Source organism: Squalius cephalus (assembly GCF_949319135.1).
Source record: "Squalius cephalus genome assembly, chromosome: 16".
NCBI lineage: Eukaryota > Metazoa > Chordata > Actinopteri > Cypriniformes > Leuciscidae > Squalius > Squalius cephalus.
Window position 1 is genome coordinate 8,492,413 of NC_137137.1, and position 18,383 is coordinate 8,510,795.

The 18,383-nt window shown below is 38.4% G+C and overlaps 2 protein-coding genes across 8 annotated transcripts in view; one reads left to right on the forward strand and one right to left on the reverse strand.

The window, feature by feature from the left end:
* The window catches only part of fnbp1l (formin binding protein 1-like), a 47,025-nt gene extending 35,334 nt beyond the window's left edge, over positions 1-11,691 (forward strand). The window contains exons 7-16 of one of the 4 annotated variants that reach the window (XM_079897311.1): positions 59-187; positions 516-662; positions 4,654-4,857; positions 5,259-5,411; positions 7,124-7,233; positions 7,447-7,579; positions 7,806-7,900; positions 8,697-8,839; positions 9,159-9,317; positions 10,170-11,691. In XM_079897311.1, the coding sequence (XP_079753437.1) occupies positions 59-187; positions 516-662; positions 4,654-4,857; positions 5,259-5,411; positions 7,124-7,233; positions 7,447-7,579; positions 7,806-7,900; positions 8,697-8,839; positions 9,159-9,317; positions 10,170-10,177 (1,281 nt within the window). In that variant the 3' untranslated portion in view covers positions 10,178-11,691. Of the gene's footprint in view, positions 1-58; positions 188-515; positions 663-4,653; positions 4,858-5,258; positions 5,412-7,123; positions 7,234-7,446; positions 7,580-7,805; positions 7,901-8,696; positions 8,840-9,158; positions 9,617-10,169 lie in introns of those variants that run through there. The other 3 variants (XM_079897313.1, XM_079897310.1, XM_079897312.1) reach the window with 3 other exon arrangements.
* A 949-nt stretch (positions 11,692-12,640) lies between these two features.
* Positions 12,641-18,383, reverse strand: part of bcar3 (BCAR3 adaptor protein, NSP family member) — a 66,541-nt gene continuing 60,798 nt past the window's right edge. For all 4 annotated transcript variants that reach the window (XM_079897283.1, XM_079897284.1, XM_079897286.1 and 1 more), the window contains 7 exons: positions 17,426-17,526; positions 16,255-16,961; positions 14,999-15,114; positions 14,674-14,845; positions 14,447-14,558; positions 14,157-14,363; positions 12,641-13,524 (listed from right to left, as the gene is read on the reverse strand). In XM_079897283.1, the coding sequence (XP_079753409.1) occupies positions 13,349-13,524; positions 14,157-14,363; positions 14,447-14,558; positions 14,674-14,845; positions 14,999-15,114; positions 16,255-16,961; positions 17,426-17,526 (1,591 nt within the window). In that variant the 3' untranslated portion in view covers positions 12,641-13,348. The remainder of the gene's footprint in view (positions 13,525-14,156; positions 14,364-14,446; positions 14,559-14,673; positions 14,846-14,998; positions 15,115-16,254; positions 16,962-17,425; positions 17,527-18,383) is intronic.

The window sequence follows — 18,383 nt, forward strand, 5'->3', positions numbered from 1 at the left end:
GGCCTGAGCTGTATTCCTGAAGCATTAGTAATACAGATGACCATTCATTCTGTCTTAGGCGAAGTCCCAGCTGTATCTGAGACAACACATGGCGGAGGAGAGCAAGAACGAGTATGCAGCCCAGTTGCAGAACTTTAATGCTGAACAGTGGAAACATTTCAACGTGGCCATCCCTCAAATATTCAAGGTGATGATTTCCCCGATCTTTAGTTTCTGATATTTTAATTGAAATGTTTTAGAGTTCTTGAAGTTTATTAAACTTTTCTATTGTTTTTCTATGTAAACGTTCACTAGACGGACATCTTTACTTGTGTGCGTTTTTTTCAATCTACTGACCTGCATCTCGTGTTTTTAACAGCAAACATGCTTTCTGTGTGAACTCCTCCCTTAATGGTTGTCTGTTTAGTTAACAAATAAAGCACTGTAATAGACTGTATTTGGTTTGTGTCCATCAAAACGTCTCATTGTAGTTTTGTTTATGTAGTTCTGTAACCTCTGTGTTCATGTGCTTGTAGAATCTGCAGGACATGGATGAACGGCGGACGGTCAAGCTTGGGGAGACGTACCGGAGTTTTGCCGAGGTGGAACGAAGAGTCATTCCCATTGTCTCAAAATGCCTGGAGGGCATGGTGACCGCTGCTAAAAATGTGGATGAGCGTAGGGTAAGTGCTGAAACACTTAAGACTTTTAAGAGCCTTACAAAAAGGAATTGAGTACTAGTAAAACATCTATAAGTTTTATTATGAAATATTAGCAATATATAAAAGTTCAAAAGTTTGGAATCAGTAAATGCTTTTTTAAAAGAATTTAAAGGAACCGTATGTAAGAAATGTATTTCAATTAATCATAAAATGGCCCTGATATGTCACTAGACATTAAGAAATCATGTTCATTTCAAATACTTATATCACTGACAACAGTAGTCTGGCCAGGATATTGTCATTTAAAAGTGAAGTTGCAGCCCTCAACTGATGTTGATGTTGTCATGTTGTGTTTTGGCCTGATGCCCCACCCTCCACATATCTACCAATCACGAAGTCAGTAGTGTTTCGGCATCCGGGTTGCCAGCTCTGCTCTATTTACCACAGCTGCAGCTACAAACGTGTCGGATAAAAAATGTCTAACGTTACGAAACCTAAAAGACCTCGTTATGGATCTGAAATACGTCGTGACATCTCTCATGAAGCATAAACATAATTAACAGAAAAAAAACTTACTGTGTAGGACTCGTCACTTGCCATTGGAAGCTCCTTGTAGCAGCCTACGTTCCTGCTGGATCCTGCAGCCTAACTGGCAACCTCGAGTCAGGGGGGAGGAGGAGGGGATACACCGCTATACAGTAATTTGAAAGTGATTGCAGTACCGGTTTTGGCCACAATCTTACATACGGTTCCTTTAATACTTTTTTCAACATAAGTTGCCGTAAAGACATTTTAACATTGTTAATAAGAAATGTTTATTGAGCCACAAATCGGCATTGATTGCAAATTCAGCTTTGCAATCAAAAGAACAAATTACATTTTAAAAATAGTAAACAGTTATTTTGTATTGTTTTAATATTTTATAATATTACTGATTTTACTGTATTTCTGATCAAATAAATGCAGCCTTGGTGAGCACAAGAGCTTCTTTCTTTCAAAAACAAACAAAAAATCTCTAAACTTCTGAACATCTAACGTGCTTTGATTACCACCCTTCATCCATTGGTTCAGTTCTCCCTGATGTCATTTTGTACCTACGATCTTGATGATAGCTCCAGTCCACTACACTGATAGAAAGAAGGGAGGATTGGAGACGGCGAGTAGGCGGGAGGAAGTGAGGGAGTGGATGATTGGGAGCATGGGAGGATGAGAGAATCAAGTTGCTCATTTTCTTAGTGCTGTCGCCAGCGCTGATGCTTATGAAAAGGTCGCGTGTGGCTCCGCAACCGCTGATTACATTTTTATCTGCCCCATTTAGTCTCCCTCTCATTCTTTCTTTTTCTGTCCTGGACTTGTTCAACAGGTTGGGGTAGATAAGGTTTTTTTATGTTTCTTATGCTCACCAAGGCTGCCTTTATGATCAGTAAAAGCAGCAATATGTGAAATATTATTACAATTCAAAGGCACACCATATAACTTTTTTGCAGTTAAACAAAACGGCATGCATTTTGTGGCAGAACATTATTTTGGTTGTGCTACGGCTCTGCGCGACTGTGCAGATGAATATGACCCTTAACAATAGATAATGCTTTACAATGAATTCTCTAAACTGTTAAAGAGCTTCATATGGCAATTTATCTGTTCAGTAAAATACCTTACTCGCTTGTTGAGTAATAAAACACCATCTCTGTCGCTTTTACAACATTTCAAATCCTTCAGTTCTCCTTTCACCATCTCCGAAAAGCCAAGTCAATGTTGATTCTTGTTTTATTACGAGCTCAGCCATGTTCTCTTTTTGCCAGCAGACTCTCCTCTGTTCTGCGTGTTTTTTAAATGGCTGATTCCTCTGAGGTTCAAGGTTTAGCTGCTCCATGTCAACCTTTCTCACTCGTTGTGACAACTAACCTATGCCACTCCCACACCATACACACATCAAAGTAGCTGGAGAAACTTTTTTATATTTACCGGATGTGATTTGACACGCACAGATGAGTGACGCATGTACGCAATTTCCCATGAAAATCATCCCGCTGGGTCTAAATTGTAAACGCTTTCAATCGGCTTTCCATAGTGGATCAGGGTAAGAAAGATTGATGATATATTGACTCATTGAACAAAATAAGTTCACCTTATGAATTTTATTCCTGTGATGGCAAGACTGAATTTTCAGCATCATTACTCCAGTCTTTAGTGTCACATGATCCTTCAAAAATCATTCTAATATGCTGATTTGGTGCTCAAGAAACATTTATTATTAATATCAATGTTTAACAGTTGTACCGTTTAATATTTTTTGTGGAAACAGTGATACTTTTTTTTCAGGATTCTTTGAAATTTTAAAAGAACCGCATATATTTTGAAATAGAAATATTTTGTAACAGTGTAAAAGTTGTCATTTTTGATACATTTTAATACAAAATTGCTGCTAAGAAAAACTTACTGACCCCAAACTTTGTACTAGAACTTCCAAGAAATGCTTTAACTTGGAGTCTTAGCAAAAATAACTTTTAACTTTGCGTGTTCAATACCTTGGAGCTTTTTATATAAATAATCTAAAAGTAACTTTTAGTGTAGCCTAAGCCTTATATACTGATACTTCCGGCCTCCCACTATCCATTTGTTAGCTAGTTTTCAAGAGAATCTCTTATTATTTATGAACAACTATATGCGCAGCCTCAAGTGGGTGCGAATCAATTTAAGTTAATGGCCCTACCAACTTTCTGACCAGATCTAGTTGAACATATAACAATCTGTACATATAACAAAACTATTTAGCAACTCCTAGCTAGGTTAGGAGACCCCTCCAGATCTCTTAAACCAACTAATTTATGCACAACTCTTTCTTTATTCTTGGAACAATTCTGCGATTACGTTTTGACTAATTACTGTAATTTTAAGGTGGCAGCTTGAAGATTCTACTCAGAGCTGTTCATATCCTCAGACTCAGAAATGATCAGTTTCTTTGGTAACACCCCTAACACCATGCCACTCTTGTTTTTCCTATTTTCCCCTTGCTTCCTGACTCCAATGGTCAGTACTTGACCTGCCCAATGACGAACCAATTGGGTCTGATTATGACCTGATTCTGTTCACGGTTTTATTTATGGGCTTGCTTACGTTGTTTTGGGATTTCCTAATGCCCTCTGCTCGAATCCTGAGGTCAAGAGAGTCTCATAGAGGCTGTTAAACGGGTGACATGGAGCCAGAGCTCTTTTGTAATGCTACCACACCCTGGTCAAACACAGTCATTCCAGACCAGCTAACCATCTTTCCTTGTGCCTACTTTCACAGTTTACAAACACTATAGTACTCACTGTTCCTTCATACAATGGCCTTAAATCACACTTTTTTTTGTTTCTTCATATTTTTTTTGTTTTTTTTGTGTGCATTTTTTCCTTTTTTTTCCCTCTATAGAATATTACTTCTACAGGTATGGACTGATAACCAGAAGGTTGCTGGTTCAGTCCCTGAAATGAACAAACCATGAGCTTACACCATTATGCTCACGTTACTGTTTCTAAGGTTAGCTTAGTAACTGAGTTGAGTATTGATGTTCAAGAGGGCAAATAAATAAAGGTTTAATAGTAGTCGAGAAAGAGATATGTTATGCTGGTGACAGAGTTCAAGGAAACTGTGTTTCTTTCGTTTAAATGAAATGTACTCTGGCATTCAAAAGTTTAGGGCTTGTAAGATATTTATGTTTCTGAAAGTAGTATCTTATGGTCCCCCGAGGCTACATTTATTTGTTCAAAATGCTGTAAAACAACTGTTTTCTATTCAAATAGATTCTAAAATGTATATATTTATTCTTGCTGTATTTTCAGCATCATTACTCTAGTCTTCATTATCACATGATCCTTCAGAATTATTTTTATATGCTGATTTGGTTCCCAAAAAATAAAAGTATTAATTTCTTTAAAAAAAAAACTTTTGAAAGGTAGTGTATTATACTTGCACTTGGCTCTAAATAAAGCATATCAAGCATGCTAAGCATATTGTTGTTGTCCCACAGGATTCTGGGATTGTAGTGGAGTCGTTCAAGTCGGGGTTTGAACCCCCGGTTGATTTCCCTTTTGAAGACTTCAGTCAGAACATCCAGCGAACAGGATCAGATAGCACCATCGGGACCCCCAAAACAGAGGGAGGCAAACCGGACCCCAAACACGCGATTAGCAGGACCAAAAACAAACTCTGGCTTTTTGGGAAGAAACCCAAGGTATTTTCATTGTTCAACAACTTCTGTTCCATTGTAAAGCTCATTTGCTAAGAATAGGTAATAAATTAAAAGCCCACATGACCGTCAGGCGCTCTGCTTTGGCTTGTGTGAACAGTAAAGGATTATATGGCTAGGTAAAACTTTAACTTCTGCTTTCAGACCTACGCTGTCAGTACCAACATAAACTTCCTGACCCTTTTGTCTTTTTTTAAGAACATTTCACATTTTTTCCTTCCCTTGAAAAGCAGTTCTTGTTTTTAAAAACCCTTCATTGTAATGAAAGTTAACACATTTAACCAGATAGACTTCATTCAGTCAGTCATTTAACTAGGGATTGTAGATTTGCGTGTTCGTTTGTTTGTGTTTGGCTATTAGTTCACCTGAAATCTTTGTTGTCCCAGCTTCCCCCATCCAACCCTCCTCCTTCCCGCCCAAGTATCCCCTCTGGCAATATCCAGCCTCCTAAATTCACAAAAGAGCGAAAGGCTAACCATCAATCTGAAGTGAGAAATGCAAAATCTATGATTCCATCCTTCCGAACTGTGAAAAGAGGGGTAAGAGTCGGCCTGGTGTGTGTGGGTTTGCCGTGATTATGACATTAGCGCTTGCCGCTTGCGCTTGGGCCGGTTTCTCTCACCCAAGGTTTAGCTAATTCCTGCACGCGAGGAAACAGCGAAATATGATTCTTTTGAGTGAAGGAATAAGGCTTTATCTGGGTCCAAAGAGCTGTGCCCATCATTTTTTTAAAGTTTGATTTGTTGCGTTAATCAGTGGAACACGGTGGTGGAAGTGTTGGGTGGGTGAATTTTTTTTTTTTTCTTTCTTTCTTGCTTTATTTTTAAAAGCGCATGCAAGTTTGCATATTACTTAATACAGCTCAGTAGCTCTTTTCTGTATACCTGTTCACACTGACATTGATGTTACAAGTTGCTTTGTGTGCAACTAAACCTTTTTTTACATTGAGATGATTGCTGTTGCTCATTTCTCTTATTGAAAATTGATGACTTGTAATTACTTGAACTCTGTAAATCGCTGTCATTGTGAACACGCCGTAAAACAGACATGAGAAGGGAAATACATTTACAAATATTAGGGGGTTTTCTTCTGAATTTACATGAGCATAGTCTGGGATATTTACGCTTTCGAAAAACGATCTTTTAAATCCTGAACAAAGCTTTTTGGATAAATACCAAACTGATTTTGTTTACCAAAAATGTTTAACATCCAGCTGTAAATCTCTTTGTAGAAAAGTGCCCGTCCATACAAGTCCATCCTTTTGTAAACAACAGAGCGAGCGATGACCGCTCACGTACAGTTTGATGAGGACGCAAGGAGATTTTTGCCAAGGTTTAACATTTGTGAACGTCTTTCAACTATCCGGATACAACTATTCTGAAATCTCTCAACCGTCATCTTTGTTTCCTTAACACTTTCTTGGTCTGGTACATCATTGTGCAACAAACCAACTGAATATTTGCAAATTTATCAAGTTATGATTGCTGTCATTAGTTAAATAATCTGTTGTGGCGGCAACTCTAACACTCTGCCGACGGCCATAATAATGGATTACCTTTTCCTAGTAGTTCAGAATAACTGATTCGAAAACCAAATGCCACTCTATTACCTGTTCTTCTTTTTGCTTCTACTTTATAACCTAGCTTAAAAGGAAATGTTGAAAACAAAGATGAGGTTGTGGTTTCAGGCTGGTTCAGGTTTTTAACCAGACTTCCAAAATGTCTCTTTTGTGGTATTAACAATGTTAGACTAACATGAACTGCGCTGGAACTGCAGTAGGTCAGACCTCGATTAAGACCTGCTTTATCCTGATGGTGCCGTTCTGTGTGAACGTGACTAAAATCATCAGTCAAAATGCATTCGACTGACTGATGTTGATGAGCAATTTGTTGTCTTTGTTTCTTTTTGAAATGGCGTGACCTAACCTTAACCTCTCAGTGGTCTTTAAAGCTGGTAAGTGATGTGTGTTTTGGACTGCTGTAGTATAGATATGAAGTTTGAAAATAGACTTGAGTGTTTAGTTCTAGGATGCTATGACTGCATTGAAACCCCCTCCTTCCTCATGCTGTACAGCTTAAATATGTCTTTCTTATAGTGTGGCTAAATGTTTATAAACTTTCAGATGAATTGCAAAATTGGAATGTATGCAAGCTAACAGGCCCATTAAGCTCTAGGAAGGACATCTCTCTCTAGAGCGACTGTCTTACCACGTGCACTGCAACTGTGTCTGGAATAACCTATATTTGTACAGGCGCCAACACTAGAGGATCTCAGCCATCTTCCCCCTGAACAGAGACGCAAAAAACTTCAACAGAGGATCGATGAGCTAAATAAAGAACTACAGAAAGAAATGGACCAAAGGTAGATTATAAAGACCAGAATTTTATTACATACTAAAAACGTTTTTAATTTAGCATAATAATATTAATTTATTATTATGTATTTGAATTTGAATAGCTATTATTGATTATTTTCTGTTTGTTTGCATCCATGCACGATAACAGCTTAAACTATTTCAAACCTATTAAATAGCTAGAGAATAATATCTCAAAATCATAATTGTCCTTGTCACAGAGATGCTCTTAACAAAATGAAAGATGTCTATGAGAAGAATCCTCAGATGGGAGATCCTGGAAGTCTCCAGCCCAAGATTTCAGAGACCATATGCAACATGGAGAAACTCCGCTCTGAGATCCATAAAAATGAGGTAACCTTCCCTGAGGAATGACTTATTGTTGCAGTCTTATAAGGAAGCACAGCCTCCGGGAATGTACATCTGGATAAATTTGAGATAAAACAGCTGAGCTGCTCTGTGTGCCACCGCCATCTAGTGGAGGAATGGACCTGATGCGGATGCTGCATCACATGAAATGATTGAAAATGACTATGTATTTGGACATGAACCCCTCTTCACCTGTCTCTCTTCATCTCAGAGTTGGCTGGCAGAGGTTGAAGGGAAGCATGGATCCCGTGGTGAGCGGCGGCCCAGTGCGGATGTGAACCACCACACACCCCACGGCAGAGAGAGGTCTGGATTTCCTGATTACATTATCTGCATTCTCAATATAGACAGACTATAATGTATATATCCTGTGTACAGTCATCCCTTTAACAAGTGCCTGAACCCACTCGTAGAAGAGTTATTGAGCTGTTCTACACGGTTTTTCTAGATCTAAATGAGTAGAAAGTCACAGCAGCGATTTAAAGAGGTTGATGAGATCATCATATCCCGACATGGAAATATATATATTAAATTACAGTGTGATAACATCCATTTTCTGATAATCCATAGAAATATACCCTACTGTTCAAAAGTTTGAGGTCAGTAAACATTTTTGTTAAAATAAATGAATGCTTTTATTCAGCAAAGACACAATAAAAGAGACAGTAAATATGTTTACAATGTTAAAACTAGCAAATAAATTCTGTTCCTTTAAACTCTATTCATTACAGAATCCTGAAATATTAAGCAGCATTGATTTCTGAAGGATCATGTGACCCTGAATAATGTGAAACTTAATAATGCTGAAATTCAGCTTCGCCATTACTGTATTTTTGATCAAATAAATGCAGCTTTAGTGAGCATTAAAGACTTTAAAAAATATATATATATTATTTTATTTTCATTTAAGTCATGATGCACGTAAACCAAAAGATATACAACTAGTATCAGTGCAACAGCAGCTTCCCTTCATGTAACACTTTATTTGAAAACACAAGATGCCAAACCATCATTTCATCAGTGCTTTGTGGATCCACACGTCACACCGCTGCCTCTGAACGTAAAGGCTCGTAATGGCTGTTGTTTTTCTCCTGTCTTTCAGCCCTGAAGGCAGTTACACAGATGATCACAGTCAGGAGCATCGGTCTCCACCACAGCCAGACCCTCACGAATTTGATGACGAGTTTGACGATGACGATCCTCTCCCAGTCATCGGCCACTGCAAAGCTCTCTACTCTTTTGATGGTACAAAAACAGCTTGCTTTAAACGTTCCTCGTTTAGGACCAGTTAAGCGCTGTTGACAACGTAGTGGCATAATGTCGAGTATAAAGATCCATAAAAAACAGTTTCACCAACCAATTCTGCCCACAGGAATTACTATACAACAAAATGACAGATTTTTACTAAATAATTCACTTAAGATTTATGCTTTATGTTAATGGAAGCATGAATGTAAGACTAATTACATTACAAATAATTTACATTTGATTTATTTAAATAAAACTTTGAGGCCTCCTCATCTCAGAACACTGGTTAAGGCCTTAAAATATGTTTTTTCCTCAGGCTCTAACGAAGGCACTTTGGTTATGAACGAGAACGAGGTGCTGTACGTCATAGAGGAAGATAAAGGCGACGGGTGGACGCGGGTTCGGAAAAATAGCGGAGTGGAGGGCTACGTGCCCACGTCCTACGTGGAGATCACACTGGAGAAAAACAGCAAAGGTGCGGTCACCTACATATGACATCACCCACGGCATCACCACCTAGTTATGACATCATACATGGGTCAGATTTACCGTGACTCATCAAGTGCAGCTCATCTGACTGCCATATGCTTTTGTTCACTGTGTGAGCCCGAGGACAAACACACTCACACTGTCGAAAGTGACTGTATTCCCTCTACACTGCGACTGCTGCAGCGGATCAATCTGTAGACTTGTAGAGATTTTTATCGCTTTTTATTCCATTTTAATAAGTGTTTTTAATCAGTTTTATATCATCGGAGCAAAACTGAACAAAAAGCATAGGCTCCTTTTCAAATGCCTGTTTGTCTGAGAGATGAGTTCCTCATTATATTCGTGAGAGAACTTTGTCAAACTTTAATCAGCTCTTGATTGTTAAGATTTCTGTGTTTTTTTTATACATGTTGAAACTTAAGTACGCTCTACTCGGAGCATCTCTGCATTGTTACTACAGTCCAATCATTTGTTCTATTCAGTTTGAGGATACATTGATGTACTTCTGATCTTTCAGTTCATGCAGTTTCCAGTTCTTCCACCTTTCCTCGAAGTGTTATGTCCTTGCAGCTAAATTTCCCCTCATCATAGCGCCAAACCTGTTTCACTTCAACTCTCTCTGCGAGTGCTACTCTTCTCGTTAAACTTGTGGTGTCGCAACTTCCTTTTTAATTTGGGATTTAATCAAAATAATCCAAGAACAATGTGTAACTTCAGAGCAGCACTCAGTTTGGCTGGCTCACTAGCGCCCTCTATCTTTTTTTCTCTCGCTGGTCAAACTTTGTTGTCGGTGGACCTGTCAATGACTCTGTCCTCTCTTTTCTCTCTGTGGCTATAGGTTCCTGATTGGATGAGTGGGGTTCTGTGGTGTTTGGTGGACGGGACTCGCTGTTAGTGGGGCGGTGGGGCGATTTTAAGACCGAGATTGTGTTGGGGCAGGTTGCATGTGTGCATGCTGTTTGTCATGGCCATTAACATAATTCCATTGCAGCAGACATTCCAGGGATATTGGAGAACCTAAAGAGAGTCGTTGCCTGGCACTAACATATTCAGGGGAATGTTTTGCCTGTACCATCATTTCATGTTCATCATAACATGCACCTGCATGATCCACAGCCTTTCGTTCCTCATTCCGTGCTGACAAATTGAGCCCTTAGTAGATTTAACCACTTATCTCAACTACGTACGTCTTGTTTGTGTGTCCGTTTCTCTTTTGACCGCGTTTCTTCATTGATGCATTCCACGTTAACCATGATATGAATCTCTAAAGCATGACCAATCAGAGTAAAGGAAGCATGGTGCTACATTAGCCATTGCAACAGTCCCCACACAACATCCACCCACTGGCCCCGCCCCCTTTGCGTAGTCTGCTGGATGGAAGGAGCCTGGTGCAGTTCTGCATTTGGCCAGCAGGGGGACCCAACACCATATAAAACAAGCGGAGGAAACGCCAGCGAGGACCTATGAACACCAACCCATCATCTCTGCCTTAATTACGGGCCTCTGTATGGAAACTAAAAGCATATAGGGGTCTATCTGATCCTCTATGCCCAAAAAACTGCTTGTTCTTGGGCTGCCAGCTCTTTGTGGTGCTTTCTCCATTTCTAGTCCAGCTCCTGGTTTCACATGTGCAAGAACATGCTCACTGTAACTAACGAGGACCACACGTCTCCAGAATCCGATCTCAAGTGCGTGTATTTGTGAATGTGATTCTTACATATAAAAAACTGTGTATGCATATATGCATATGTATATACCTAGTTAGTTTTTATCATTAAACTGTATGTATTAACATCTTTATTTCAGAATGAATGTTTTTATTGTGACTTTTTTTCTAAGGTTTTTTTTTTTTTTTTAACAAATTACTTCCAGGCTTTGCTTGTAAGAACCGTGCCGTACTCTTTTTGTAACCAGTTCTTCTTCTTGTCTGAACTCTGTTCTCAGTAGGACCCTGGTCTTAACCGATGCACTTTTTACCCTGTTGCATTTGAATTGGATTATTAGGGAGTGAATGATGTCAGATGTGAAGGCTTGATTTTGTGTGAATGTGTTGTACAGTAAGACAACGTTGACCACTATATACTGGGGTTTGTGTTGGAGCAAGAGCAACCGAGAAATAAATACTTATGTCTGTTTGTCTCGTTCATCCTGCCTGTCATTTATTGGAGTTCTTCACTCTTTTGAGTTTAGTCTGTATGCTGTATTTTGTTTACATTCCTACAGTTCACATTGTATTTCATCGCTATTGCTGGGTATTTGTTTATCAGGAGCCAAAGTTTCTAACCTGTATATGCAGTGCATCATGTATTGTACAGACACACACACACATTACCGTTCAAAAGTTTTGGGTCAGTAAGTTTAAAAAAAAAAAAAAAAAAAAAAATTTAACCAGACATTTTAGGGTCACCAAGGCTGCATTTATTCAAAAATCGTGAACAATTTCGAAATTTGTGTGTGGGTATGTATGTTTGTATGTATATAATAATAATAATAATAATAATAATAATAATAATAGTAATAATAATAATAATGAGTTTATATTAGGGCTGTCAAACGATTAATCGCGATTAATCGCATCCAAAATAAAAGTTTGTGTTTACATAATATATGTGTGTGTATAGAGTATAATTATTTTCTATATATAAATACACACACATGCATATATATTTAAGAAAAATGTGGCGTTTATATATAAAATATTTATATATAATATAAATTATATATAATATAAATATATATACACAGTATATACATGCAAATATTCCTTAAATATATGCATGCATGTGTGTGTATTTATATATAGAAAATAATTATACACCGTACACACACATATATTATGTAAAAACAAAATTTTATTTTGGATGCGATTAATCGTTTGACAGCCCTAGTTTATATATATATATAAATATATCTCTTTTCTCTTTTTCTTTTTTAATAAATGTAATTTATTCCTGTGATGGCAGAGCTGAATTTTCAGCATCATTTCTCCAGTGTTTCATGATCCTTCAGAAATCATTCTAATATGCTGATTTGATGCTCAAGAGACATTTTTTTATTATTATTATTATCAGTGTTGAAAACAGTTGTGCTGTTTAATATTTGTGTGGAAACTGTGATAAAAAAAAAATTCCCCGGAAACTTTGAATATAAAGTTCAAAAGAACAGTGTTTATTTAAAATGGAAATCTTTAATTAAAAAATAAATAAATTATAAAGATATTTATGGTGACTTTTGATCAATTTAATGCATCCTTGCTTAAAAGAAATCTCACTGACCCGTGTATATGAAAACATTTCTGTAACAATTAAAAACCATTCATTAGATATTTATTTAATATTTTTCAGAATATTTCATTTATAGGTGATTATTTACAGGTCAATATTACTTCATACAATATATTACACAAACTAGCCTTCACATGCGTTCACTAATGATTATGTACATTCTTTTCCATGTGGGATTTTTAAACTGATCAACACTGCTTTGACCGATGGGTTTCATGACATTTCTAAAAGTGTACAAGCTTTACTATATCCTGTTCCTTCATAGTGCTGAAAATGTGTCTTGAAGGTGTAATACCAGTCCTCTCTTATCCATCACTTCATATGCCAAGTGATTGACCCCATACATACACCTCATGAAGTGCTCTTTGCCTCCAACTTTATCTTTAGTTCTTTGGGTGGATAATGTATTGGCCATTAGATATATTCTACGTACCGTTCCTTCTTTTCTTGAAGGTAAAACTGGTACCTGTCCATTTCACTAGTCATAGGTGTGGAGCACAACACACCTCTGGAAGGTGCATATGGAAGAAAGTAGGTCTCCATAGACAAGTGCCATTTGTGCTCATGAATGGCTTCCAACTTGCAAGCTGCACGTGATCTTCTGAAGCTCACGTTATGTTAGAGAACATCTTTTTTAGGTACAGAGTCAGGCGACCTTTGACCTTGCTCTGCTTTCTCAGTTTCTGCTTGCTCAGAGAGTCTAATATACTGTACAAAGTGCGTGCCTCATTTTTCAGAGTTCTGTGTGTTTGACTGCAGGCTCAAGTTTTCTGGACAGGGCCGTGAGGATGAGTTTGAATTTGTCGTATCGCTCTGTCTGGTCCACGGCCGCCCCCCTGCTGCCCCAGAGCAGACGCAACTGGAAATCAGTCCTCAAGATCTCCAACATGTCATCATTAGGTTGGAAGTCTGGAGAGAAAATGAAATATCATTATTAAAGTCGCCATGAATTCAAAAACAATTTTTTTTACAGAATTTAGTGTTTATTATAAATTTATCATTATTTTTTTTAATTCATATCCCCTTTTGATCTTTAATCAATAATGTTAACCTCCCTTTCCCCTGGAAATGATGTCTGTTCTCTTCATGACGTGTCTCACTAAATATCCTCCACAAATGGCATTCAGATCTGCTGCAACTCCCAACTTCATACGATCCAGTCAATACCCAAGGATGAAATCAAGTCTATGTATATTTTTTTCTATCCAGAAGCCATTTCTCTTGGATATAGGTGTGTTGGACTTTAGTCTTGACCTAATGGTTAGAGAGTCAGACTGGTAACCTGAAGTCGAGTCTCGAGTCTCAATACCGGCAGGAAATGACTGAGGTTCCCTTGAGCAAGGCACCTAACCCCCAATCGCTCCCCGGGCACCGCAGCAAACATGGCTGCCCACTGCTCCGAGTGTGTGTGTCCACGGTTTGCAGTTTGCAAATGCTAATTTTCGACGACCTGAACAGCTCAATGTGTTTTGCTCACCAATTCCCTCAAAGTAAAGCACCACATGTTTCTCCTGAAATGACTTTTAATGTCCTTGTCTTACCCTGGAGGATCCGCTGTGCATTGCAGGTGTAGGTGTCCGCATTGCGTGCAACAGCACGAGCTCCTTCCAGATGCCTGAACATGATTTCGCAGCCTTGGTCGTTGTTCTCCCAGACGTCCATCTCTTCGAAGGTGACTGCAGGCCTCTCCATCAAGGTGAGCAGCGGCATTAGCAGCGGGACACTGGCATTGCTCAGTGGGATTTCAGCTGGAAAGACAAGGACAAGAACTTAGTTAAAGGTGACCTACTGTATAAAGGGCATGAAACATGCTTTATTGTCAAAAACTCACCACTTCCTTCATAGAGTCCTTTGTAGAATGGTTTCAAAGATTTCTCATAAATAATGGCAGTCTGTGTATATTTTCTCCGCAAGCTAGTCCACGTATGATCCAGTCTGGTGATCTGTTCATAACAGAAAGATCACACAGATTAAAGCATGTTGACCGCATACACGGAGGGAAAAAAGTCTCTAGTGCAAGTCAACCGAAAGTGGCAGATAGAAGGAGCTGTTGGGTACCTGAGGCATGTCCAGTGCTTTCATTATGGAGGAAAAGGCATAAAGATCTCCCATCGAGTCTTTGAGCTCTAGAGCGACCAGAATGATCCTGTTTAGGGTGGCTGCTCGCTCCTCCAGACTTCCTGTACACCCCAGGATATCCACAGCAACTCCAATTGCCATGGTGTTATGCCTTTTTAAAAAGAACCAGCCATGCATGTTAAATGTGTGGCCTATATATGCATGTAAGACGTTCAAAGAGTTAATATTTCTCTGAAAGAGTTGTACTCCTTATATATCATCAGAAATCTGCTTTATAGATCACGTGTTAACAGCATCCGTTTACCTTTCCATGAGGTCCTGCCGCAGCTGTTTCCCATGAGGAAGGGTGACCAGCTCCAGCCCAGAGGTCACGCTCATTTGACCTTTCAGCTCCTCAGAAACATTCAGGATCCTGGCAACCTGCAGCATGTACACACAGCATTTGCATCAAAGGTAGTAACATCCAGAGTTGAAAGTATTGCACAGAAGCTAATCTGTGATTGTGAAGGGTTTCTAAATTTGGGTTGTGGGTGGATGTTTTATCGTCCATAACATTGGTCCTGTGACTGGCATAATCTTCCAGTTTAAGATTTCATTCCCAAATACACAGACAACAATCTGGAGCCTCTTTCAGAAGCAGTAAGATATGTGGAGAGTCACATGTATAAAAGGCGTTTTAATTGGATTCATCTACATTTAGCCCTGGCTGTGTGGCACAACTGTGGTCTTGTCCTCTGGTTGGCTGGAAGAACCAGTCTTCATCCTGAAGAATAGGCTGACTCACATAACCAGAGCGTAATTACAGACCTGTCGGTCATGATTGTATTCAGTAAGTAGGTGTGGATGACTATCCCTAATTCTGTTTTCATCTTTCTTGATTTTCTCCTTGTTGTTGTTTCGTTTTCATTTTTTTTATTCCTCTCCCTCCAATTTTTTTGAAATCGAAAGCCATCAAATAAACAATTTGTGATAGATTTAAATACTTTAAATTGCCGTTTTAAATTTTGACATTTAAGTTGCATTACCAGTAATTGTTTCCTAAAACAATGCATGGTTATTGCGAATTAAGGTCAAATTTGTTAACACTGGTTAATCCATTAGGTATCATGAACTATACAATTAAAACCTTTGTAAATGTTGGTTATGTTATTTTCTACATATACTAACACATTTTTAACGTTTCAAGCTGTATTCGTTTACATTAATGTATTATGAACAAACATAAATTAATAATGAGCAATGTGTATTTTAGTGCTGTCAAATCGATTAATCGCATCTAACAAAAATGTTTTTATATAATATATGTGTGTACATATTATATATCCATATACAGTATATACATGCACACATATATTATTTAAACAAACTTATGTTAGATGCGATTAATCACAGTGAATCGATTTGACTACTAGTATTTTTATAAATTAACAATCTAGATTAATAAATGCTATTTCATTTGTAATTCAGGACATCTAATGCATTAACTAATGTTTACGAATTGAAAAGAATAAATATTAATTTAGATTTATGTCGACTTCAAAGACTCATAATTAATATTACCTGGCAGTCTGCTTTCAGGATGTGTTTGGCGATGGTCTTTGGATCCTGACTGATGAACAACTCTTTGGCTTTCTTCAGCACTGTCATCTCCAATGGTTTGTTCTCCACTGGTAGAAGCCGGAAGGTGACGTCACCAGGTTTGAATGCTGATTCAGTTTCAAACACAGGTCTTTGGAAACCTTTCTTGCCATTCTCTTCTTCATCCACATCCTCCTCACTGTCGTGTTCCAGGGCCTCAATGGCGTTATGGTAGGAGCTACGATCTAGTTTAATGCTGCTATCACTTCTCCTTAACTCCTCCTCAGTCTTTAACCTCTCCACATAGCTGTTAGCATGTGAGTTATTCATCTTTTCCCAGTCAGCAGAGCTGCATGGACTCAGCTCACAGTAGCTTATTTCTGGACTCGATGAGCTACCCGAATGCTGCCGTCGCTGTTTGTTGGGCTTTACCGGGGGGACTGGTGGGGTGAGGGTCTTCAGGCCCGGGGTGCAGGATACTCTCATTGTGGGAACCTTGCTGGGTTTAGGGGGCGGTCTGGGACACAGCTGGCTGTCAGATCCACGAATGGCCTCGCCAGGCTGGGTGTCGAAGTCCATTCTGCGTGGCACTGTGGGGCTCAGAGCTGGCTCACTTCCTGTTCGGAAAACTGGGGATTTGGGGCATGGCTGGTGCTCCATATGCCGAACCTGAGCCTGGGGTCTACAGCCTGAAAGCAAAGGAATTCATTCATATCCATAATATCACAATTTTTTTTTTTTATTAAAATAGACAGATGGACTTGTTTGTGTACGTTTTCTTTTGGCATTCTGCACGGCTATGCATATTCAGCACTCTGGATCCTGACATGGACAGCAAAGCTGCGTTTTGCGCATAACCATATTTATTCCACTGACACAGGCATAAATTATCTCCATCTCCACTTTCATTCTTCTCCACAAAACATTTTATTTTGCATTTCAATCCCACGTCTCATTTCACACATTTAACGATCAGTAACAAAGTGAATTTCAAAGGCGGGAATGTCAGCTTGACTTTGAGAATCACTTTCTCTTTGGCACAAAGTAAATGTGAGAAAGATGACTGGTTTTCAGGGCTGTCAGACGTGCATATCAGCGGAGGGCTGGAGGTGTGACGGGGTATCAACGGGGATGAGAGCTGACAGGCACTCACCGATAGGGAGGAAGCTCTCCGACTGATGGGTCTTCAGTGGCCGTCTCCTCTCCTGAACGTGGTTCAGACATGCTGGTTGACTCCCACATTTATCTTTGTTGCTGTGAAGGAGAAAGACGGGTCACTTAAAGTCTTCTCTACCAATCTTTTAGAGTTGACACCACTTTTAATTGAGTTTTTAAAGGTTCTGTGGTGTGATATGAATTTTTAAAGTACAAATTCCATGCAGTCTCTGAATTAATGTGAGTTCATGCAACCTGCACAATCATTTTAATGCCATTCTCAAATTTAAGCTATTTTGACACATTGTTTCCAAAAAGTTAGGACTCCCATATGCTGAATCTGCACAAGTAAGTAAAACTTTCACTTATTTAATGCTTATTTATGCTTAAAATCTCTTTAAATTAATGTGAAGATGTCACACACTGCAGGACTGAATAAATGAACATATGAATATTTCCACATAAATAATACAAATAATGCCTTTTTTACTTCCTGTTGGGGTGCTTATGAGCAAAAACTGTCAAGGATTTCCAAGAGATTGCCATTAAGAAATGGAATTTGCTAATCATACCACAAGATCCAATAATTGCTGACAAAATTATATACATTTTATCATATAGATTTGAGGGGAATTTGTAAAATCATGACTTGTCATTTTTCAGAGTAGACCCCAATTATATAATGCAAATATTATTAAATTGTATTTCTAGTATGGTTTATTTGTGATATATTTCTTTTGTAATTCATGATGAGGGCAGTCAAACCACAGAATTTCCTTTAACCTGAAATTGTTTAAAAAGATTGAAACAAAATTTAAATCACATGAGCTAAATTGGTAACACTTTACAATAAGGTTCCATTGGTTAACATTAGTTAAGTACATTAGTTAAAATAATTCTAATTTCTAATTTCAACATCTACTTGTACATTAATTAATATAATCTATTTAATGAAT